We start from the raw sequence: 26365 nt of genomic DNA, 5'->3' as shown, positions 1-26365 counted from the left end.
TTTATAGAATACTTTATGTAATATCATATTGTTGGAATTCAAATTAAAATGTTGAAGGTTTATGTCTGTGTAAATACAGCAAATATTTATGTTCTGAGGGCTGTGTAAGTTACAGGTCAATTAAAGTGATCAATTAGTTGTGTTGTGATGCCCTCTATAGGTTTATACTGGGCATTACATTACGTCTCAACATTTAATAGTACTTAATTTCAAACTAAATAAAAGCGTATAAGACAAATAAGATACTGTAAAAATCAATTTTATTAATAATGCCATCAAGACATGTTTGTCATGTCTGACAGAACAGGTAAAAATCCAGATGGACCATGTAAGGGGACGGTGTCATTACTGCTGAAGAAACAAAATAATGTACACAAACACAAGGTCATGTTTCGTCCTTCATGGTGAAACCTTTATTTATTCAGTCTGTTTCCTTCCTACAGTCTATGTAAAGACCCATTGTTACCCACAGGTTCATTTCTCCAAGGTCATTCACACTCAGGAACCTAACAGTACATTTTTGTCATATTCATCTAGAAGGGTTACTATAGCCTGAGTTGGCATGCTGTTCGATGGAACTTTGGTGATCCGTGATTGATTGAGAGGGCCTTCTTCCTGTGTTTTTCTGCTGGTTTCAACACATAGGCAAGGCTGCCGTCAGCAGCAGTAGGGAGCGGTCGAGGCTGGTGTCTCTGCGATGTGTTGTGGTGGGAATCCCAGATTCACAGCGCGGAGCGGAGGCATGCAGCAGCTCATTTTTCGAGATGTTTGGAGCCCTCAGTTGAAAATCGCTGTGCTACTAATGCTTGTCAGTGATATGCTACATTTATGCAAATCTGAGAGAGAAAGAGAGAGAGTGCCACTCCACCATAATAGTTGGCCTCTGTAAAACGACCACAAATCACTGAGAGACCCCTTAGTTTATATTCGCCTTATTCCTGCCAGTGGAAGACATAGGATCTCAAACCAGGAGATATTGTCATTTTAGAGTGATCTTACAATATGCTCACTGTATCATCTTATGGTCCTTCTGTGGTCTGTAGTGTGTGGTCACTGCCATATAGTGACACTCATCATATGCTGACACCATCACCAGATAGCAGTTCCTCGAATGTCATTGACCAAATCTACTCAAACAAGCATTTGGATCAAGGGCCCACTCCCAGAGGTCTTACTCCCAGGCGCTAACTTCTGACAAACAATACATTCTTCAGCAAATTCCCCCTTGTCCACAATTCTCCCCTTTCAAAAAAGGCTGGACAGCTAAGCATGCATTTTTTCCAAGTGAGACTTGCATAATCAGACCCACACTCCCGAGGACACCAAAGCCAACATCAAGAGGGAGATGTGTGTGGTGTCCGCTCGCCTCTCACTGGCTCACAGCACCTCCTTAGCTTGGGGAAGCGCCTGATGATCTCACAGGCAGTGGTAGGCAGCGCTGCATGGCATGTTTTTGGGCTACCCCTACAAAACAAATCATGCTTTTGAGTCTCTTTTAACTGTTTTAGTTTGCTTAGACAAGAGGGTTAATTAGTACAAATCACTAGAAGTACAAGGGTTCACCCAGAGGACAGGCTTAATAATTAAATAGAGTAGTCTTAGGAAGGGAAACACCAGGGCAGATGTAAAACTATGCTAACACCCACCACATTGGTCAGCTAGCATGCTATTAGTCATTTCGGTTTGTTATTCATGACTATCTTGTGGATTGTTGGTGAGATCTCATGTATCACTCTTTGCCCACCATTTTTTACTCCCCTTCAGTCTTTACACTCCCCCTCACACATACACACACATGCACGAAAATGTGTCTTGTCACTCAGCCGCACTATTTCTATTACCATCCATCCCTCTCTCTCCCTCTCTCTTTTTCTCCATCCCAAGTGCCTTTCCATTAGAGGACATGGCTGAAAGGCAGCTGGTGGGTGGAGCCTTTAGTGGAAGCAGGGCATGGCCTAATGTAGGCAGGACTTCAGACCCTGTCCATCTCAAAGACTGGCATGTTGTCTCTGTCTCCTTCCTCTCTCCCCTCCTCTTTTTCTTCCTCTCTCCCCTCTCCTTCGCCTCCTCCTCCATCCTCTCTCCCCTCTCCACTTCCTCCACGCTCCGGTTCTGAGGCACATAGGTAGTCCTGGGACTGATACTGGGACGGGGAGTGAGCCAGCGACTCCACCGACAGGCTGCGGCTGGACAAGACACTACTCAGGCTAGGCTGGCGGGCTCCGCGGGGATGGGCCTCGATTTCCACACGCACCTCGATGTTGGCGCCCTCCCTGTGCATATGAAGTAGACATGACACCAATGTAGTGTATACTGAACATGTTTCAAGGTATTGTTGAGTTGGTAGAGAGCTCTTTGATATGAACCCAAACCAGGCCTGCTTCTGTCTGGTATATAACGCGCAAGACTGAGCAACAGTTTGACTTGTGTAGGCACTGTATTTTTTTTATGGGCACCCATTCCTGTGAGCTTTTTAAAGAATAATTACAGTGAACTTTAAACTGACTACTATAGAGGGAAACTACCAATAAAAACAATTTTAGCCATAAGTACTACATTCAGACTTATAGTATGTTTTACTTGACACAAAAAAGGGAAAAGGAAATGTCATCAAAACAAGAAAGCAGAGGTGAGACACTTACCGCAAGGCAAAAGTATGCGCGTCATTGGGCGAGCTGTCAGTCACCATCCCCTCACAGTCTGAATGGCTGTCCTGGTGGGTGTATCCATGGCGTTTCACCTCGTCCAATCCCACACTGTTGTCTTGCTCTGGAGAGGCAGAGCTAGTACTAGGTAGCATGCCTACTTCCTGTACACTGACTCTGACTTCCTGTACGCTGGTGTCACTGAGCGCAGGGTTGGTCTGACCCGTCCAGTGGTCACTGACTACGTGAGAAAATAGAAGATCTTCAAAAGAAGTTGGAACTTCATCAGAACAGGCCATACTGGAAACATCATCACAACTGTCTTGATTTCAATCTCAAGCATTTATATCGTACAGTGTTTTAATTTTTTACTTATAAAACCTACATGACAGTTAAAGAGCAATGGAGATGTTTGTACCCAGATGCTCATTAATTAATTCATTTCACTATTGCCAACTGGCCATTAGGAGACAATTAGCAAAGCTAGAATGTAGCACTGACACATTGTCAAGCCTCCCTTGTCAGAACCTCTCATTGGGAAAGCGAAGGCTACTCACAGCTGGCGAAGTCCTCCAGCTGTATCTTATGAGAGTCAGGGGGCTCGCTCTGTGGCCGGCACCAGCCATTTCTACAGAGCGACATGGGGACCACGCCGTAGACATACGTCAGCATGAGAGGCACCCCCACACCTGAAACACATGCAGAAGAGAAACAGGTGATCACCAGCAACCCAGCGCACACAACTGTAACTCTATTCATTCATGAGAAATGTTACGTCTTCCCTCAATTATCTTCCAGCTCAATCACGCCCTCTACCTGCAGTTCCTTTTCAAACACACACACAACCTGCCTCTCGTGAACACAACTCTACTTTTAGATCACATTCACCTGAGTACTAGCATCTGTCGCCTATTTGCACCCCCTATTTAGTACTCCCATTTGCCCTTGGTGCTTTGTGAGGTATTGTTTTTTGTAGCATTCATTACTAAGCTATTTACATTTCCTCCCTTGTTCTGTCTTTAGAAGACCGTGTATGACTCCTGGACTATTGTTTATCTGACTACCGTTTGTGCCTTATCTTGTTCAGCTCTTTGTATTTGACCAGCCATTTTGACTTGCCCAGGACCGTTTTTGCCCTGGATTCATCTAGTAGCCTGTCGTCTGGTACGTTTGCCCTGCCATCCTGCCTCACCGTGTACCAAACTCTGCCTAGCATCGTTTTATGCCTTCTGCCTGCTCTGCTATGTGCTTATAATAAAAATGTACTCTGCGCTTGTATCATCTACCCCGCTTCTTCTCCGCTGAGTATTTGTACAAGAAAGAAGAAGCTTGTATATGAAGGCAGCGCAAATCACGGCTGCCCACCAGAAGAGAAGTGTGGCACCTTCCTCGTAGACAACCACAAAGTTCACGTGCTAACAACCCTAGTTTGACACAGCTAACATTATCGTTAAAACCCAATTCATAGGGTTCAACCAATTCACATAACATTTAGGATCTTTCATGATAAAAGAGAAGCTAAGAACATAAATCTATTGCAAATCAACTCAGTTCAAAATCTTCCGGATCAGAGTTTATCAAAGACGACTGAACCCAGATATTATTACGAGTCCCTATCAAGCATGATTATGCTTTGCTGAATGAGTAAGGAATTTGCGAGAGATGGTGTGGACAGGATCAGAGACAAAGAGCCAGTAATAACACATTAGCACTGGAGCTGGGAAACTCTGACACCACTGACCTGCTGCAGAGAATGAGAGAGAGAGAGAGAGAGGGAGAGAGAGAGGGAGAGAGAGAGAGAGAGAGAGAGCAAGAAAGATGAAGGGAGAGAGATAGAGAGACATGTGAAGAAGGATTGTGAGAGAGGGATGTAGATGCAGGGAGAGAGAGAAGAGGAACAATGGCTCAGACTCCGAATGCAAAAAGACACACGGGAGCTGGAGAGAGGGCCAAGTGAGGGATGGAGAGAGGGATGCAGTAGGAGAAGGAAAAAGGGAGGCAGTACAGGACAGTGCCGCCACTGTGCCTAGCGTGGGCCCATCAGTGCATGGCGTGGAGACGGTGGTGACAGGGCCGGGGCGGCTGGAGGCCAAGATATTTCCTCCTGGGTAGAGGGCCTTCTGATGGAGACCGACATGTCTGAGGATGGGTGACACATCATGGATCTGTGTGCATAGGGCTATTCCACTCTGTGAGGACAAGAGGAAGTGTGTGTGCGCATTTTGGTGTAATAAATGGACCATATGTGGATGTGGGTGTTTGTGTGAGTGTGTGTGTGTGTGTGAGAGAGAGAGAGAGAGAGAGAGAGAGAGAGAGAGAGAGAGAGAGAGATGTGTATAGTAAAGGACTGTAATAAATGGAGAATATGTGTGTGTACACAATGTGTTTGTATGTCTGTGAACACACTTTGTGTCTGTGTGTGTGTGTGTGTGTGTGTTTGTGTGTGTCAGCTCACAGATGGAGAGCCCTGAGCGCCAGCGGGGGCTTGGTTTAGAGAGAACACTGAGATCCTGGGGCCTCTCTCTGGACAGGAGACAAGCTCTGACTCAGCACTCTGGCCAGGGCTCCCTCACCTCACTGAGGTCTGCTCAACGTTTAGCCTGTCTTGAGGCCAATGTTGTGTTGTTTCTTTCCTAAATGTTTCGCCCTTTTGCTGTCCAACACAAGCTGCTCTTGTTCGTCTCTGAGGACATGTGGCAAGTGACATAGTCAGATGGCCAACACTGATGAACTAGTAACAAATTGAGACTTTGACAACTTTTGGCGTTACAAAATTATTGTCATATAATCTTAATAATCGGTTATTTCAGTACTTGCTCATTGTATGACTCATATGACAACAATAATGAGACAAGAATAATAAAATGTGGTGTAAAATGCTAATTGCATCGCTTTAGCTTTTAATATTTTTTTCTTCCTTACCAACAGTGACTGCTGCAATGACAGGTGACACGAACACCGACATCATCACCCCACTCGCCACTGTCAAGTAGTGCTTGCTTCCTGAGATGCTGTTTTTCTTACAGCGGCCGTGGACCTGAAAGGAGAGACCAGATGAAATAGATCCGTCTTCCATTTCATGGGAATGCTGTAACTAGCATATGGAGGAAAAAGTCATATTTTCTAAAATGCCTTTCCCTTTGTAAACAGGATGATAAGGGTTTCTTGCTACATATCAAACTACACTCTGGCTTTGTAGCTAACATTATTGTTTGATCCCCCCAAAAAAACATTTAAACAAGGGGAAAAGGGGTTAGGCAACTAGCAGATTTTAGGCTCTTCTTTCTGTCATTAATATACTAATTGTAAAACTGAAATAACTGTACCTTACGACCCATGTAGATGGGAATGCCCACGATGATGACGGGTATGGCGATGCCAGCAATGAGGGAGATGATAACTGGCGCCCCCAGCAACATGCCCACTTGCCACAGAACCTTCCGTGTCTGAGACCAGGGCTTCTTCCCCCAGAAGGTACAGCCAGAGGGACTGACAGGGAGAACAAGACCAACACATTTCATTCATACATCTTCATAGGTGTTTATATGATGCGGAGGAAAAAACATTAAAAGGAACACAGACAGAATTACAAAGGGAAAATTTTAGAGGACGAGATCAATCCATTTATATGAAATCAAATGAAAAGGTAAACACACAAGTAAAACATAGTATGTGGTTGACAAACGCAGAAATGTCAGGCCTAAGTGTTCTGCAAAGCAAATGGTATTTTATATATAGTCATAAAAATGTCCACTAAATGACAGCAGCACACACATACATACACACTCCTGGATTGTCTACGCTGGCGTTAGCTGGAGGACAGTGGGGCTGTGACCTGCCTATGTAACAGAGGATTGACAACCCCACCCAGTCCAAATGGCAGCCTGACCACTGGCAGGCAGCCACTAATGCTCTACTCCATTATGGTACAGACAGATGAGGGAAAAAAGAAGAGACGAGTAAGAAAAAAGGACACATATTTGGGGAAAGATATTGGTTCCAGTCCAACTTGCCACATCACATCTAACCCTCTCTGAATGACGTCATACACAGTTTTCATCTCTTTTTTTCTTTGCACTTTTTGACCTGATTGAATTATGTCCTCTGTAGGCACTGTACTTCATAATTCAGCAGGTGGACATTGCCTTGGATCAATGATCCAGGATCAGATTAAGGGCTCTATATGACAACTGCAGCTGTTATACAAACAATATTCATCTAACAAAGGATATCAAATAACAATATTTTACTATCATATCATAAAATATATATTACAATATTATGATTTTGTTATGTTTATCTAAATCCACAAAATCACTGCAACATGAACAGTGTGTTTGTTTTAATGCAAATGGTCTACATACACAGTATTAGTTTGAATTGCCATAGCAAATCTCCCATTCTGCCGGGGGATGCGTTAGACAGGAGAATGATAGGGGCACATAACACGGTTCTAGCCTGTTGGAGCAACAGAACCTGACTGATGGGTTTTGGTGTGAAATGCTAAAAGCTTTGTCCTTCATTCCTGAAGAGAAGCTGTCTGTATGACAGACAAGGGTACACCCTGCATGGAGAAAAGGGTGGGGAGGGGAGGAGGAGAGAGGAGAGGAGAGGGGAGGAAAGGTGGGGAGGAGAGGAGAGAGGAAAGCAAAGAGTACAAATAGAGAGGAGAGCAGAGACGTGTATGACATCTACATTTGTAAGTCACATGCATGTGTAAACCTAAACAAATCACACACACACAGCTTGTGTGTGTGATGTGTGCACTACCCCCTCACACACATCACTCATACACAACACTTTCCACATGGCACTGGGCCAGCACAACGCGGCTCTCCTGTACATTGAGCTAATCCAGTCCTAGCCAATCTCCTACACTTGGGTAGCACAGCACCCTGGAACATGGATGCAGATAGAGCTGATTAATTGATGAAAAGTCAGCACTGGCTCCCGTCCAAGAATGGAAAAATCAATGACGCCCCAAACTCAACATGCATTAAAAGTAGTGCAGAAAAAAACATACACGCACAGACATCCACGGCTGACTACCTCTTCTGTCGTATTTCTACAAGACCAGCAGTCTTGCAAAGCCAAACAAGCCCCCGTGTTCGATGCCAAGTTAGTTCAGAGCCTGAAACATGTGCCAGTCCATGTGGCATGAGAGTGCTACAGTTGTGCAACACCAGAGGACACTGCAGTGAAATTGGCAGGACAGGGCCTGGTCTGAGGCAGTTTTGTTTTTGTGTCAAAAGCACACACAGTATACTCCCTGGGAAAGTGATAACCTAGGGCTCACAGATGATAATTACCATATGTGCTATAAGAGTGTGTTTGCTGAGGTGCACTGCACTGCTCTGTTGTTAAGCATATAATACAATATGCTGTGTGTGTGATTGTGTGTACACAAGGACATTCATACAGGGACGTTCCCCCGAGGCAAGTAGGGTGAAGTGCTTTGCCTTGCCGGGAATTGAACTGACAACCTTCAGATTACTAGCCCAATTCCCTAACCACTCAGCCACCTGGCTCTCTGCATGGTTGCTGCTTATCTACCTGAGGTAGTGCACATCGGTGATCTCCTGCATACAGAGCCAGCAGAACTGACAGGCACACACGGTGCAGTTCATGCGGTTGCAGCTGCCGTCGTTGGTCTTCATGATGTAGGCGTTGCAGCGAGGGCACGCCTTAATCTCCTCCCCGTCTGCAGCAGGAAACACAGAATCAGGAAAGCACCCATCAAATCCACCAATAATATACACAGCAGGAAATCACCAATCAAATCCACCTATCTAATCCACCAATCAGATTTCACAGCAGGACATCCCCAATCAAATCCAACCAAATTGTATTTTTCAGCTATATATCAGCATGCTGCACATGAGCCTCATGCAGACGAAGGAGTCGTAGAACACATATCTTGTCGGTCGAGTTTGCCTAACTTGTGATTTTCAATGGATGGCTTTTCATTCATTAACATGCGAATTGTTGTGGGCTGTAAGAGCAAGTTCATAACAGAGGGGGGAAATACACCACACAGAAAACATTCAGGCACACAAACCACACTACACACACACAACACCATGGATCAGAAACACATTCATGTTCGTCAAGGATAACCAATGTTGAGATGTTGTGTGCCTTTCTGAAAGGCAATGACACAAAGGTCTTCATAGATTCCCGGCTACCAACCTGGATTGCAACCTTAACCCTGAGAATAGGAACAGCTCTCTGAGAGACAATCCCAGGGGGGTGAGGAGGGTGAGGAGGGTGAGGAGGGTGAGGAAAGCAGCTGTAATCCCACACTACGTCCTTTCGGCTCCTTACCAATGAGGCACTGGAAGCATCATTACAACCTCTATATACATATCTCGTCATTTTAGTTTCTGTCTGTCTGCTTTATGTCAGGTACCCCTGTATTACGGTATATACAGTTACTACAGTATACTATGTTGACCTGCATGTATGTAGTACCTGTGAAATATAATATATATATATATATATATATATATATATATATATATATATATATATATATATATATATATATATATATATATATATATATATATATATATATATATATATATATATATATATATATATATATATATGCCAAGTACTATTTGTGCTGGTACCTGCCCCTGGCTCCTCATTGAACACGTAGAGCGTGGAGCCATCGTGGCCACTGGAGGTGTGGCGGGCACGTTGGCGACGTGCCTGGTCACAGGTCTGGTCGGGGTGCCACAGCTGCCGGCAGTGGTAGCAGAACTCCGTGTCGCAGCCCTCGCGTCCGCAGCTCAGCTTGGGGCACTCGGCACAGCCGTAGGCTATCACTGCATAGCTGTGGAGAGAAGGTACCATACGTGACAACCAGCACCAAGTCACATCAGAGGTGCGAAAGCATCAAAACCGTAGCAAAAATGATGTCTGGGGGAGAGGGGTGGGGGGTCAAAACCCTGATGTGTTCATCTTTGACGTTCATTTGATTTTCCTCACAGTTGGCTAACAAGGTCCAGCTCAGTTGGGTTCCCTGACAATCAAATGCAATCAGCAAGTATTGTTTTTAGCAGTAAATGACGCTGGTCTGCTACATATACAGATCACCATGTGAAATGGTGTCACTCCACTTCGCACATCATTCCACAAAAAAAAGAGCTTCAAACATGTTATCAAACAGAAATACATTTACACACGTATTGCCATTAAAAATGCAGTGTTGATTCTTACAATCTGTAACATTTACAAAATCACTAACATAGAAGTGCATGAATAAAATGCACTTTTGGATAAAAGCGTATGCTAAATCAAGAAACATAATGTAAATGTAAGCAATGAATACAGTATTTTCTCTTTTTTTGTCTGCCTCACAGCTGTTTCTTTGCCAATTCAAAAGATTTGAATTGCCCATGATAACCTGTGTTGCACTGTGCACATGATAAATACAAAACTTTACCTTGACGCACACACCCACCCACCAATAGTTGACATATGGTAGTCTCTTGCTAAGCTCATGTCACTAAGAACTTCAGGAATGTGTGTGTCGTCATGGAACACGTCACATCTAACAGGCTCACAGCAGCACACTGCCAGGATTTACACCTGACATCATACTCTCAACTCCTGTGTCACTGTGGGGGGGGGGGGAGACAGGCCTTTTCAGCCACAAGGGATGAAAACTAGACGTCGTGCAACCATTTTCAGGACAAACAGGAGGCCTATTGTCTGTAATCCAAGTTGTAAATTTGCCACAATGCCAGTATTGGAGTATTGATCTAAGGCCCAGGCCTACAGCCTATTCAGAATGTAGCAGACCAGACATTGAGAACTGGGACAGACAGGCCAGATAGAGATGGCTGACAAAGACAGTCAACCGCCCCACTATAGCACACACATAGATACACACACACAAACACGCTCTCTCCATCGTGACTTCCCATCAGCGGCCCTATCCTGTTTCCCTCCCTTGGACACCCAACGCTGGGCGCCATGGCGATGCATGGCTAATATGTGCTCCATCATGCTAGTGTGTCTTCAGCAACAACAAAACAGCGGAACGAGGGTTATTTCCTAAGTGTAGCTTGAGAACGAAGAGATGCTGCACTGTCACAAGAAAATGGGCTTTAATGTTTCAATTTTTTTGTTCTGTCTCCCTTCATCAATAGGATAAGGGGTACATGAGTTGTCATTGTCAGCTGATATTTTTTAGACATCTGACAGATGACAGCAAAATGACTCCCTTTAATTGACATAATTCATAGACTGACTAAATATGTAACTGGGGTGAATCAATTACTACTCTGTTAGAACTAATGAAGATTAGTGTTGTGATGGCCTGGATGCAGGGGCCTTGTGGGGGCCATCATGGACAAATGGATGAGGTAAGTAGACCATTTTTGTGAAATAATAATGAAATATGAATTGGCCTCCATGACTTTTAAACCAATTATCAGACAGGATGATTGATGTTACAGACATCAGTATGTAGCTAAGATACACAACAGTCAGGAAACGAGTTAGAAAAGGTGAAGCCTCACCTACAGTCTGGTGCCGGGCACCAGCGCGTGTCGGGGTCCCCCGCCAGAAAGCGTCTCAGCTGATACTCCTCGAAGCGCTCCAGCAGAGCTCCATCGTCCAGGATGGCGCGAACATCCAGAGGGGCCATGGCCTCGGGGCACTGTGGGCATGCTATGCCAACCCGGCTCTCTGAGATCTCGATTCGAAGGTACTGGCGCAGGCAGTCTGAGCATGCCCGGTGCGGACAGGAAGTGAGACGTGGGAAACGGCAGCGCGGTTGGCTGAGCAGGCACAAAGGACACTCCTCTAGGTGTTCGTCCAATAGCTGGTCCTGGCTGGAAGAGGAGAGGGACAGGACACCAGTGGAATCACTGTTGACTCCGCCCCCAGATTCCGCAGTGGCTCCGCCTTCACCTCTTGCCATCGCCCATCCCTCTCCTCCCCCTCCAGCTCTTTCTGTTCCAGAAACTCCAATGTCTCCGCTCTCTTCTGTTGTGATTTTCTGGTCCTGTATATGAGACATATAGCAGTATTGTCATCTGCAATCAGAAAACTAAATCTAAACAAGTAAAAACTACCATATCTGAAAACATGTACGTTTACCTCCCACTGTTTCTGAGTCGCTCAAACAATGTGAAATTGCATGGGTAAAGTCAGCAACTCATATCAGGTATAATTTAAATAATTATTCTTATTTGTGTGTAAGTGTGCATGCGTGTGTGAGTGTGTGTGCGGGCATGCAGACGTGTGTGTGCGTTTGCATACGCATGTCTGAGTTTGTTCATACTGATGTCGTTTATACTTCTCTGTTTCTGGGCAACAGAATAAGCAGTAATTGCTAATTAAACAGAAACACTAATGGATGAAAGCTGGGTGGGAGGGGGGAAGAGGGGATAAGCTTCCATCTATAAGTGGACCAAGATAAACAATTACTCCACCAAAACAAAACTATTTGTTAAAATCTACTGCAGCAGAAAATCTATGATAACTACACAGACAAACACTCCTACTGTTTGCCTAGGTGTAAGATAGATCAAACTAGACTGTGTTAACTTCATGACCATCAACATTATCTTATGGTTCAAATATGTCAACTGACTGCACTACACTCATGCACATGGTACATACAACACATTATACACCTTTACATTTAGTCATTTATTTTTACCTTTATTATTGCATACAATCACACAGCATGTTGGGTAAAGTGTTCACCTGTCCTGCATGCTCACTCGGAGTCAGGGTAATGGCCACCTCATCCTTGGTCTGGGCACCAGTAGGCCGATCGAGCCTGGGGTCAGATTTGGGCTTGCGGCTGAAGAAGCTTAGAAAGCTCAGGGCCTGAGTCTGCTGCTTGGGCCTCTTCATGTTCTGGATCTAGAGCTGAAGATGGAGCTGCAGTGCACTGGCCAACCAGCATGAGCAGGACCCAATGTGACTGGTGTACCTGTGGTGTGTATAATAGGCGTGTGTGAGTGAGTGAGTGTGTGTGTGTGTGCGTGTGTGTGTGTGTGGGTGGGGGGTATGTGTTTGCAGAGCCCTCTCACGGCTCCGATTCTGGGAGCATGGGAGCTGCTATGGTGAAGGACAGAGGGACAGGTAGAGAGAAAGACAGAGAGAGAGGGAATTGTCCAGGGATGAGGTCATCTCTGACGGAGGAGAACATTGCTAATCTGGATCCCGTATGAAGACCTCAGGAGGCTTCTCTTCTTCCTCTCCTTTCTTCTTCTTCTTCCTCCTTCTTCTCCCCCACCACCCGATATTCCTCCTTTCCCTCGTGTTTCAGTTATCCCCAGACAGAGAGAGTAGCCTTCATCTCATCTGGCCTCCTTTCATTGATGCCGACTATGCTTTCCACACCCTGGGAAAAAAAGATTTAAAAAATGACAGACCCATCAGAGGGATAAGTGCAAGGCAGGGACCATGTCTGAACAGGTACACTGAGTATGGGCTGCTCTGAAAGGGGGAATCAGAATCAAGTTTAAATATTTCTTCAATACAGAACTGTATGCAGTAATGCAGTATTGGTCGTCATTCGTCACTGACTTGTTTACAGTAGGTTCCGACCACAACTATTGACAAAGACGTCCCCTGTAGGTCACCTGACACCAGATTATTTTATGGAACACTATTTAAATCAAGTCAAACGAATTATTATTCAACTGAGCCAAAGCAGAAGAAGAGGTTAAGCACACCGTGGTCACATCGCTGTGCATCACCCTCCCCTAGACATGAGAGAACAAGGTCAGAGGACAGAGTGAGTGATCATGGAGTAAACAGTTGCTTATTTGTTTACTTCCATCCAACACTTTTGACTAATTCCAACTCAAACATGTAAACTTAAAGTGTTTCCTAAGGTAAATACGCCTCAAAGCACGCTGACATTTTGCAGCTATAGATACCCATTCATGCTAAAGGTTTTGGTTGTTGGAGACTCATAATCAGACTGTGCACCATGTCAAACTCATTAAACAAACTCCCTTGAGATAAACCAGTCACTGGCAGATAAAGTCAATGTGTACAACATTATACTGTATTGTATTTACATAACATACCACTGCATAACTTGAATGAAATGTTTCCTTTCAGCAACCTTAAAGTACTTAGTAGTAGACCGTGTGGGCTGACGTGGCAGTGAGCATTGATAAACATGAACAAAATGGTAATAAAAAACATTGAAATTATAGAGGAATGTGACTGATTCCGATCACCCTAACCTGTTTCTCCACAATATCTTTATTGTCATTACATAATCTCTTTCCAAACAACTGTTATGGTAAAGCACCTCTGTATCCTGTTCCAGAATTCCACAGAGGAACTTATATAATTAGCAGGAAGCTTAGGAAATACTCTGGTGGATTGTTTATTTATAAATAATCTCTCACATAGCAAGATCAAACATATACACACAGAAACACACAGCCATGCACTAAGGGAAGGGACTAGCATGTACAAAACACACAAGCACACACATCTACACACCAACGCACACACTGCACACTTTGCAGATAGTCTTCTTAATTATAGGGTTGTTCTCGAGTGAGGACCAATTGCCGCACACCAAAGCACAGATAGCTGACTAAGGAGACAATTGGCTGCTTAATGACTCAGCTAACTTGGGAGCCTCAAAGAAGCACATGTCCCTCATGACACGTTAACATTTCAAATGATCTTTTCACCCCATTTGACATTTTGGCTGACTGGAGAATCCACTCAACACATTATATCACACTTAGAAAGCCTGTTATACATGTTCTACATTAATTACAGCAGATACAGTTATCACATGCATGAACACGCAATGCTTGTATAAAAGGTTCAATACTAACACAGTTTGATTTGATGCATCTTGGTAGACAAAAGTATTACGCATGTCACAAGTGTGCTTGCAGATTTAGACTACAATTTGTAGGCTTTCTTATGGGATGCCATTTTCTAAGGACCAATCCATATTCTGACTGCACGCATGCTTGATTTCAACATCCTAACAACTGTTTTTTTTTTTTTTTTGCCCACAGATTTGTTGCTGTTGACCCTGTTCTTGTGACCATGTGGTTACCCTGAGATGTTAACATGCTATCTCTGTCCAGCCTCCACAAACCCTCAGTGCATTGTTAGGAAGCTGTTATCTCAGATCAGATCATCCAGCCATCACTGCAGCAAACACACACACACACACACACACACACAGACACACTCACTAACATACATACTCACAAACAGACGCTCACTCACATTCAGACACACACTCACTTATACAAACTCCATTCATCTGGAATTATTTCAATACCATAGGTCACTGTTGATCTCTGAATTTGTGTGAACAGGAATTGTGAAAATGGGAAGCAGGATGAAAAAGAGGAGGGGGAGAGGGGGAAGAGACGGGGAAGAGGGGAGGATGAGGAGGAGTAGAGGAAGAGGATGAAAAGAGGGGAGAAAGGGGGGGTGGAAAAGGAGGAGGTGGAGGAGGGGAGATCCTGTTATTCTTGGGTTAATGTCCTCTTCCTCAAAGAGCTCCAGGGAAAACACAGAAGTGAAACATGAACACGGATTCCGAAGGGGAGAGCACTTCTTCCGTTTACCGTCTAATGGTCTTCTGTTCTTTGTGTGTGTGTGTGTGTGTCTGTCTGTCTGTCTGTGCAAGAATCCTTACTGAAATGTCTCATTAAAATAAACAATTTCATAAGTAGACCTGAGAAGATTGAGAGATTATCAACTGTACATTTCTCAAGATGCCTCTTTCTCAAGGGATTACAGTGTTAAAGTGCAGCATGTAACTTTCATTCTTTAGTCAAACATTTATTTTATTTTACAGTCTGACTTAATGTGGACATACTGACCCAAATAGTTTGTTGATTTCTTAAGATCAGTCTCTGATCCTTGTACTATTCATTGAAAGCAAGAGAGTATCTGGGCTTTATGAAAGTAACTAGTAAAACTGCACCATTGCTTTGCATAAGGAAGATATCATGAACACCCTCCAACCTACTGCCCATTTATATAATAAACATTACAAATAAATTATATTAATTCAGTTTTACACGGCATCATTCATGTATTTAATATTCGCACTGTTTCTGCTTAAAATGTAAAACTTCCAGCTTTTACCGAGCTTAGCTGTTGGTGAACACAAGCTTGCTTTGTCCCACAATAACAGCCATTGTTGGGCAGGTATTCTGCTTCCCAGGTTCAGCCAAAGGGGAAGCTCCCAGACTGGGGGCAGCAATTAGGCAACCATACAGAGTAGAGGAAAAATTTATGTAGACCTGAATCCTGTGGGACTTCTGCTGAGAGAAAGCCTCTTCAATAAAGGCCAAAGATCAAACAAGTACATCTTAATGAGTTTGGAGGGAAATGTTAAATCTATACTCATCTGTTAATTCAAGGAAATTATAAACAAATCCACCCTTCTTTTTCCCACAGTAAAAAGTACTTTGCTTAATCTGACTCACATTACTGCTATACAGAATATACTGATTTGCCATGGATCGGGTAGACTGAGCATGTGCTCAGATGTGTCTAGATTTCTCCAATAGAGATATACAACCTTTGTCTTGGTACCAATATCGGTGTGTCAGCAATAGCCACAAGCATTACGTAATCTGATTTTGGCCACTGTCCTGTTTTCAGTTACCTTGACTTGCCCCTGTAGAAACTCATAATGTCACTCTCTTCAATCCCTGCTGTAATACCCGTCACTAATGCTACTTCACATTGTGCTATGTGAGTGAGTGTGTGAGTGAGTGAGAGGGTGTGTGTGTGTGTAGGGAGGTGGCGTTTGTGAACGGAAGTCAGCATCAACCCGCCCTAATTGCAGGGGCTCATTGTAGGACTCATTAAACCTTCTTGGATTACACACCCATCCACGTAACGCACCCCCCCCCCCCCCACACACACACACACACACACACACACAAATACAGACATACTTATCTCAATGTGTTAGTCAATGACAATTAGTTGCTTAAAAACCATACTGTTGCAGGGAATGGCACAAAAATACCTAAACAGCTCGGAAAATAAATGTAATTGATTAGATGTCACGCCCACACAACGAACCCATCATGTCTCTAACTAATGTGTATAGATTTACAGTAGAATGGTTGAAAATACACTGACCATACGACCCCGTGAAATCCAAATGACAGATGGTGCTATTACACAACTGCCCAAAAGCTTTTCTTCCTTTTTTGAAATGTCACGACAAAGCAGTTAGACTACGGTCATGACAGTTACAAACATGTTTGGCTTTTTTCCGCATTAACGTTGACATCATGCAGAGTAAACAAGGGTGCAATACGGCAAGGACATTCTACAGACGTGAAGCGGAAGGAAGCTGGAGGAAAAAGTAGGCAAAGAGAGATGAGACACTTGTTGTTGCTGTAAAGCTGTTGCTATGCAATCTGCGGACAGAAGGTCAGTTTTCAACAGCCCATAACATCGGAACCGGCCTAGGAGAGCGGGTCATGATGATGAGTCTGTATTAAACAGCTCTTCACTGGACAATATTTCAGCAATGCGGGTTTTAGAGGCATGTATGAGTGGACCTAAAACTCGCGACCCACACACCTCCTGCCCCCGCCGCGGCATCCTTTACCACCAAGCACGAGCTTTACAAATTCACATTCGAAATGTTGCTATCTTGACCAATTGCAAAGACAGGCAATTTCATCTAGCCTGTGTCCAATCATTATCTAACACGGTCTGAAGAAAAACAATTGCATTCAAGAGAGGGTTGAAAACTTACTGTGACAACCTCTAAAGCTCGGCGAAAGCTACGCTGTGGGCTATATTGCACCATTAACGCGTATATTAAAAAATAAAACACCTTTAGGCTATTACACAGTATTCACGTCTATTACAATGTATTTTCAATTATTTATAAGAGGGTCGGACTAGGACATGAGCCTTACAGGGAGTGGCAAGGTTATTCGAGCCCATCTATGTTTAAAATACTTAATTCTAATATTTGCCAATGTGCACGGGGTTTTCTGTTTGCGCTATGAGAATGAATGACATAAACATCATATTATTCACATTACGTAAACGGCATTGCCTACCTTGCTTCTGTTATGCGCGTTTGTGGCTTTGCAGTCCGGTCGATTGACTCCTCCCCTTTGGAACCAACACAATCAAAAATCCTTCCACTGTTAAAACATGTCTGGCCATCTATGCTATAGCTAGCGTGAATTTTGCAAGATCTCACTGTCCGAGAAACGAGGCGCATGACGCTGACGAGGAGATCCCCACTGAAGAGCGTCAACGCTGCTGTGATGGAGAGTGGGCTGAAACGGCCTGCGGGAGGAACGCTGCAGTGAGAGGAGCCAATAGGATGACGCAGAAATAAAAGGATCTCCTATTCATGAAATATCCAACCTCTAAATGCGGTTGAGTCAGGTTCATTCGTATGGCTGGGAGAAAGGGATCTTCCCCTGAAACATCTAATTTCATAACAAATGTAATACATTATAAACACGAGTGTGTATTATAAACACAGAAAGAAAGCCCATGACCTGTTCAGAATGTTTTATTCACAAGTTGCTTGGTACCTTGGAAATAATAGAGGATCTAATAATGGAACATAGGCTAGTTTACCTACAGTTTATGCAGTTTTTGCCAAATCCAGGTCCAGGTCAAATATATTATGGTAGGTTAGGTTTTAGTAGTGTAAATAAAAAGCAGTGGTTTATTCTTATTAACGTTTTTTGTAAATAAACTGTACACAAAACTGAGCTTTAGGATTGATGTTTTTAAGGACTACAAGTACCATCATATAGTTGACCGGAAATGGATTTAGGAAACGGAAATACGCGTAACAGCGGAAGAGAAGTATATACAATGGAAATCAAAAAATCAATTAAGTTATGAAAAACACCATTAATTGCCTTTCTTTGCCACCGCTGCTCATAAAGAAATGGCGGATATCAAGACACGGTATCGTTGATCCAGTTAATCTTCACTCAAATGGAACGTTAACAGATGAAAAGAACCACAATCGAGAGTTTTGTCACCGATATTTTGGTACGTTAGCTGTAAAGCTAGCTAGCTAGTTAGCTTCCCTTGATATTTGGTTAGCTTTAGCTAGCACCATTAGTGGTGCTTTACTAATTGGCTAGCTAGCGAGTCACAGGATAGGGTTTGTTTGACGACTAGCTTGAAAGCCAGACTAGCCACTCACTCACAAATCGCACGTATCATAAATTGTTTCAGCTAGACGTCTACATGTCTCAGTGCACGTTAGACAAGATAACGTTGTGCCATAACTTATTGTTGATAAGTCTGACTTGATTTGCTTATCATGATTGATGCCACTTTGTGTTTACACGGCTGCTAGCCACCTAACAACTGTGCTAGGCTAAGGAAGGTGAGTTGGCTAGGCAATTTACAACGTTAGCCTGTTTATGCTGTTCAGATATAGCTGGTTTCGGTGTGCGAGAGAACTCACACCTGCCTCCCCGGATGGGTCATGGTGCCGTTCTACATCCCGTTAGCATTTGAACTAGGAAGTGCCGCAGCCGGCAAAGTGAGCTTGTCAGCTAGATTAGTTAAACTGTGCCTGAAACTTGTACACAAAATCACACTAAAACGTGTTTCGCCTCTTGCTTGGTCGGAATACTATTGACATTAGAAGACACAGAACTGGCTAGACTAGTAATTGGCCGGGAGGCACATTATTTTTCACTGGAAAGTCTGGCTCCATTTCCAGTATGTCATAAGGTGTGTTTATGAATAAGTTAACGTTGAGTACATTTTGTTTTGTTCCGTTCCCTAGAAATACTGGAGGAAAGACTCCCAAGATAACAACAATGAGCTGATCGTGTGCAGAGTCTTCCAGAAGAGGTTGCAAAAGAGAGAGAGGCTGACTGGAAGATGCCCAGAAGAAAACAACAGAATCCACAACCTGTCAAGTGTAAGTTCTTACTATGCAGAGCACTGGAATTGAACTGATATATGTCATTCTCTTTATTTCCTCACCAAGTCAGTCCTCAAACAGATTACATGATCACTGAATACTTACATTGTAAACCCTATGTGTAGGCTTGGTTGTAATCTCTGACAACATATTTCAGGGAGTCATAGGACATTGCTTAAAATGCATCTCAGCAACTGTTTAAGTGAATGAGTTGGTCTGTCCTACTCCATAGCAATCAAGAATCTTGGAGATCAAGAATCTCTATGGTGGTTACTCCTCTTTTGGGGAGTCCCAGCCCCCACTCCCCTCCCCCTCCAGACGCTCACGCACACACTACAATAATAGTATAATGTAATTGCAAAACAACCACTGGAGGGCAGTACACTGATGGGGAGAGATAAGGCTTGCTGAACAAGCTCTGATCTCTATCCTGGCTTTGTCCTTGAAAGTGAGCGGTTTTTCTGGGAGATGGCAGCTGTGCATCAGGGGTGTTGGTTCCATTACGCCTGAGCTATTTCAGATGTTATTGGCAGAAGTTGCTGTTGAACAGAAGTTGCCAACAAGAAAGTACTGCGTCCAACAGAAAGAGCATCCATCTGTGAATTCATTGGAGACTGTCTTGATTTATGTATTTGTTTGTTTATTTCATGCTTGGGAATTGCAGCATCTAATTTCAATTGAAAGAGCTTATTGCAATCGGGATAAGTATATAAAGTCATATTGGAAATGTAAACGTATAACTTAACTTGTCAACCAACACATAATTAAGCATCCTGGTGCAACAATATTTTTGTGTTATGTATGGTTAGATCATTTGTATTATATTTTAATTATCTGAACCTATTGCATTGGTGCCAATAGTGCTATTGCCAAAGTACTTTTGTGTAATAAAGGTGAAATGATCACTACATAAAGTTTTCTGTGGTGTCATTCACATCACAAATACCTTATTTAATGTTTTTTGTCGTCTTTTCCCAACTGCAGTGGATTCTGAAGATGGTGTAGCCATAGAGACTCCAGGGAGCATCAACTTGGAGACAGACTTCCTTCTGGGAAATGACCTTGAGTTTGGTGATCCTGACGATGAAAACAAGATCCCAGACTTAGACAAGTACTCAGGTGGGTAGTAGTAGTTCCACTTCCTGAACTTTCGAGCTGATTCTGAAATAGCTTTGAGAGATTCGGAGCGCTATTTCTATTATTGAGAAAGCTTTGCAGCCTTTTCCCATTAGATTAAACATTTATAATTGGTGACTATTAGTGAGTAATTGTTACCTTGTATGACCTATTTGTAGATAAGTTGAATGTTGGTCATGGTTACTAGTGTGCAACAGCACAAGACCTTCTTCTTCAGATAAAAAAAAATGCTCAGCTACCCTTGCCAACATTGCTATGCAGTTCTGTGTAAATGTTCTCTTTTTCTGATGGCAAGAACAATGACTCCAGTGTATTCCAACTCTGTTCAAAGTCAGATGAAAAACGCTAGGGGCTTCGGATTCCAACCACGGTCAAAAATACAGTTCTGTCTGACAACTGTCCTTTGTATGAAGCCTGCTTTCTTCCTACAAATGTTTTCATGAGCAAAGCAGCTTCCTAGAAGGGATTTGATTGGTTTACTGTGAAAGGAAGTAGTTTGGAAGAACAGACTCATAGAAGGTCCTGAAAGGACACATTAGCTCTGGCTCTCTCAATCAATGTACCAGGGCTTTCTTTCCTGCTGTGACAGTCAGAGGAACAGATCCACTGTAGAAATCATTCTTTCTGCTGTGGCTCTTTGTCAGAAAGAGCAATCATAAAACAGCAAAGCAAAGAAAAAACCACCACCATTATACAGGGGTCGTAAAAAGGGAGCCATTATCATCAAGGGCACCATTGCAGGAAAGCATTTATTTATCATCATCATCATCATCATCATCATCTGCTGTCTCGGCTCCCGCTCCCCCGGTGTCATCATCATCATCATCATCATCATCATCATCTCCATCTCCCCCTCATCATCATCATCATTATCATCATCATCATCAGGCTTGCCATTATAGTCATCATCATTATCATTAGGCCGAGTAATCATTCACTAGGGGGTTCAGAAGGGCTCAATATAAGGCTGGGCCAGACTCCTGCTCCCCACACAGTCTGCATCTGCCTTCCAGAGAAGGTAGTTCTGCTTCAGTCTGCCTCTTTTCTCTACCAATACGGAGAGGAAGAGAGAGAGAGTGGGGGTAGAGACAGAGATAGACAGAGAGGAAGTGTGTGAAGAAGAGGATTGACAGATAGCGAAAAGGCGCATGGAGGTCTGGCAAGCTCGTCTGTTTTCTTTAGTTCTTTCTACTAGCCCACAGCGAAGAGATCTGGTATTTTTTCATCCCTCTTTTCTGATACAACAAACAGCGTACCGGCAGCACACTAGAAACACAACTCCCTGCCAGCAGTGTAAGTATGAACACGGACGTTCCTGGAGAATATTATCTTTGTGTATTTTCTGGGTAAGGGCTTGTATTTTTCTTTGTATCTGTATTCTTTCATCTGAATGTAAGAGTTGTTGAGGTAAAGCCAAGTACTTAAATCTTACCAAAGACAGTCCAAATGTTCTTATGTCAGAAGCAAGAGGCTGTTTTAAAACCAGTTCTTGGATGTGGAAATCTGCATTTTTCTTTAAACTCTCAATTTGTGTAGCCGAGTTTTGACAATTTTTGGGGGGAGGTTTGTTGTTTGATTCAGCAGAAAACAAAGGGCAGTACTACAAATTATTGGAAAATGTATATGAGATTTTCATCAACAACATTTGAGTTTTGTCTGATTTTTATTTTATTTTGAAATATAAAGCCAACAAACATAAGACCTCCATCCATACAGACACATACACGGTATATAAAGTGCCCCTTGGAAAATAAATAGCATCCATTAACATTAATTACACTCCCAATTACAACATCCAGTGATACTAACAACACCCTAATGTGTGTCATGACTCTGGCAATTTGTGTGCTCATAGTTTTCATTTTGTTTGCAACCACCCTCTCCCTCACACACACACCCCTCCCTGCAGACGCAGAAGCAGCCGATATTGGGTTCTCCGTCTTCCCTTTGGGTGATGAGGAGAGTCCTGCCTACAGCCAACTCAGCATGGAGAGCGACACCGACGACCCCCGCGCTGCCACCGACCACCAGCGGGACGAGGAGGGGGCGGGCGCAGCCTTCCCACCATACCTGTCCTGCCGGGGCTGCGGCCAGCTGCGGGACGAGCCCCTAGGTCCGGGCATAGACCTGGTAGGCCCTTACTGTCTGCGCTGCTGCAAGGCCGGCAGGGAGGCTAAAGGCGGCGGGGACTATAGCACGCCGTCGTTTGGCCTAGCCAGTGGGATGAGCACCGGGGGAGAATCCCAAGAGGGGGACAGTGACGGAGGAGGGGGCGGGACTGCCAACGCGAGCCTGGCGAGTGAAGATGGCCAGTCCAAGCTGAGCTCGTGCCACCTGTGCGGTTTCTCGTCGCGCTACGCCAACCATGTGAAGCGTCACATGAAGACTCACAACGGGGAGAAGCCGTACAACTGCCCCCTCTGTACGTACGCCTCCGCTCAGCTGGTCAACCTGCAGAGACACCTGCGAATCCACACTGGGGAGAAGCCCTACAAGTGTGACAGCTGCACCTTTGCTTGTAGTTCACTGGGCAACCTGAAGAGGCACCAGCGCATGCACACGCCCACTGCCACTGGCGCAGTACAGGAAGTACCCCGGCCAATCAGCAGTCACAACAGCCTCAAAAGGCCTTGGATTGGTCAAAGAGCCAAGGAGGAGGAGCCCAGTGTGTCTGTCGATGGTATAAAAGCCATATCATCTGTATCTAATTGTTTAAAAGATTGACTCATATCTAGTGACATTTTCAGTTTAAAAAAGGGTAAATGAAATACTTTTCAAAAGAGTTCCCTCGGTGAATGTGTCCTTTCAGCTAACGTGTGTGGACATCTCTTCTTGTCTGTAGAACACGTGAGGCCTGATCTCCATCTTCACGGTGGTGTGCAGAATCACGCCTACCTATCAGCCTTCGACAGTCCCAGGGGGGCTCCTCCTGAGCGCCCCCAGACCTCTCTCTTTGACGTCACTGGCAATGGGAGTGGCCACAACAGCATCAAGAGGTCCAGGATTGGCCAAAGAGCCAGGGGGGAGGGGCATGGTGCTTCATCTGAAGGTATTTTAGGTTTTTAAGTGTCACATTTCAACTTTCAGGGGTTGGTTATCAGCTTGTGCTTTCATTAACCCCCTTCCCTGTTGATCTCTTTGCAGAAGCTGTAAGACCAGATCTGAACACGCACGGGGCCGACCACAAAGATGGCTACCTTTTGGCTTTTGACGGTGGCCTGAGGGGGGGTCCCCCCCCACTTCTGCAGCGCCCGCCACCACCCCTCCTGGAGACTGCCAGTGGAGGTGGGGACAGCAGGGGCGGGGCAGGGGCAGAGGCCGGACGTGACACACTCCCCCCGCTGCTCTTCCCCTACACCTGCCGACTGTGCGGCGTGGTCCTGGAGGACGAGGACGGCTCGTCGGCCCAGATCTGTGCCAAGTGCACCCTGGAGATGCTGACCAAAGACTCGTCCTCCCCCAGCAGCCCCGGCGAGCGCAGTGACAAGGTGTACACCTGCCCCGTCTGCCCCTTCCTCACCCACTACCCCAACCACCTGGCCCGCCACATGAAGACGCACAGTGGCGAGAAGCCCTACAAGTGCCCGCAGTGCGACTACGCCTCGGCGCACTTTGACAACCTGAAACGCCACCACCGCGTGCACACGGGCGAGAAGCCTTACAAGTGCCACCTGTGTGACTATGCCTGCGGCAACCTGGCCAACCTGAAACGCCACCAGCGCGTCCACTCGGGCGTCAAGCCCTTCCAGTGCCCGCTCTGCAGCTACAGCTGCAACCAGAGCATGAACCTCAAGCGCCACATGCTGCGCCACACGGGGGAGAAGCCCTACAAGTGCCAGGACTGTGGCTACACCACGGGCCACTGGGACAACTACAAGAGACACCAGAAGAAGCACGGCCTGGCCACTGAGGGCTGGGTCAAAGTTCAGGCGCCCGGCCACGAGGAAGATGAAGAGGAGGACGAAGATGAGGGGATGGGGGTTGGGGTTCCATCCGAGAGGAAGGATGGAGGGGTGAATATGCAGTACGTGCTCGGCCGAGGGGGTGGAGTCCTGCCACACACATGAGATTGTAGAAGAAGAGAGACTTGGCAAACAGCTACCAGCATCTACTAGGTTTTTTTTTGTGTGTGTTCTCTCACAAAGTCCTTATATATTGTTTTGTATTGTTGTTTTATTGTTCTGTGTTTTGTCAAATATCTTCAGTGGCTGCTACTGTATCTAGAATCATGCACAAATTATTATTTAAAAAAAAACGATGACCGGATTGTTTTGATGCTGTTGGACAGAGTAGGGAAAGAAATGCTCTTCATATCTTGTTTTTGATTCGGTTGATGTATCATGCCAGACTAATGGATTTTTTGCTGCCCCTTAACTTGACTTGTACTAGACATGTGCTAGTCAACACACACCCCTCACCAAACACTGGGCTTACTCATCTCACATTATGCCTTACAGTCACTCTTAATCTTCCATTATTGCACGCCACTCTAGTCTTCATGACTTACTGCCTGGAATTTCTGCTGTCAAGGGGGATTAACGCCTACAGTGGGCTGTGTCTGATCATCCAATATGAGAAATACAGCTACTGATTCTGCATATCTTACCCTGTAGCCTACTGCACTGCTTCACATGGAGGTGGGGACAAACTCAAACCCACAAATGTAAGATGATCTTCTCCACTTGTGCACATTTCACTTCCACAGAAAACAATTATACATCACAGAATTGAGTCATTTGTACACTCATTACTCAACATAATCAAGCCTTCCTCCCCTGCTGTGCCCTGATCCTATACTCTCCTGTGTGATCGTATGAGACATCCTTTGAGGGAGAGAATGACTAGCGTTGCTTTGGTGTGTTGTGTCTTCTATCAACTGTGAAACTAGCCCTTTGTCTTTTTGGTTTTTACTTGAAGCAAGACACGTAATAGTAAGCATGAGAGTGTCAAAACTGAATATATAACGTTTATTTTTTTAACGTGATTGTATTTTCCCATTAGAAATACATATTCCTAGGTTTTGTTTTCTTCCACTTTTAAAAGAATGTGTGATGTATCAGTGGCATTAATTTTACACTAAAGAAAATATAAGGGACCACATTTTCATATTTCACAAACGATGTGAATTGCTACAAGTATGCAGTGATATATTTTCAGGTTACAAAAGCTCTACGGGGCCTTGAAACATGTTGATTTATCCCCATGGTCCCTAGCTGTTTTCTTGTTCATATGCAGTGGTTTCATAATTGCCTTAATTAAGTATTTTGAAATAAACACAAACTCTGTGTCCACTTTGTGGTATATTGGATTTGGAGATTTAGACTTTTACTAATTATTTTAACCCTTGTGTTGCCTTCGGGTCACATATGGCCCAAAGGTTCACAACAAACCACTGTTGTGTTTACCCAATACAAAAACAAATAAAAAGCATTTTCTTTTAACCTTCGCGATGTGGGGGGTTTGAGACAGCTCTACGGTTAAAAGAAAATGCTTCACTTTGTTTTTGTATGCGACAAATTTGTCGTAATACGACGGTGGGTCACAATGACTGATGGGTCAGAATGACCCGAAGATAACACGGGTTAAGATTTTTATCTTTTTTTTACAAATGGCAGACAATTTCCCATCTCTGCCACCTGAGGGCGCCCATGGCCTA

At 44.3% G+C, this 26365-nt stretch overlaps 2 protein-coding genes across 2 annotated transcripts; one reads left to right on the top strand and one right to left on the bottom strand.

Moving 5' to 3' along the window:
- Window positions 1–243: 243 nt before the first annotated feature.
- Window positions 244–17829, bottom strand: LOC146287102 (E3 ubiquitin-protein ligase RNF19A). Its single transcript, XM_084699415.1, has 10 exons — window positions 17720–17829; window positions 12375–13020; window positions 11180–11667; window positions 9281–9486; window positions 8199–8346; window positions 5972–6134; window positions 5568–5682; window positions 3203–3334; window positions 2643–2907; window positions 244–2273 (listed from the first exon to the last, which is right to left on the bottom strand). The coding sequence occupies exons 2-10, from the start codon at window positions 12525–12527 to the stop codon at window positions 1973–1975; spliced, it is 1971 nt and encodes a 656-aa protein (XP_084555541.1). The 5' UTR covers window positions 12528–13020; window positions 17720–17829; the 3' UTR covers window positions 244–1972.
- Window positions 17830–18539: 710 nt separating this feature from the next.
- Window positions 18540–26000, top strand: znf513a (zinc finger protein 513a). The gene is made up of 6 exons (XM_084699414.1): window positions 18540–18680; window positions 19432–19569; window positions 20557–20691; window positions 22619–23389; window positions 23552–23758; window positions 23854–26000. Exons 2-6 carry the CDS (start codon window positions 19530–19532, stop codon window positions 24774–24776), a joined length of 2076 nt encoding a protein of 691 aa, XP_084555540.1. The 5' UTR covers window positions 18540–18680; window positions 19432–19529; the 3' UTR covers window positions 24777–26000.
- The last annotated feature ends 365 nt before the right edge of the window (window positions 26001–26365 follow it).

The sequence above is a fragment of the Hypomesus nipponensis genome, chromosome 6 (assembly GCF_054491055.1).
Source record: "Hypomesus nipponensis isolate SF chromosome 6, ASM5449105v1, whole genome shotgun sequence".
NCBI classification, from domain to species: Eukaryota; Metazoa; Chordata; class Actinopteri; order Osmeriformes; family Osmeridae; genus Hypomesus; species Hypomesus nipponensis.
The sequence above is the reverse complement of the archived record's forward strand: the minus strand, read 5'-3'. Positions and strand labels throughout refer to the sequence as shown.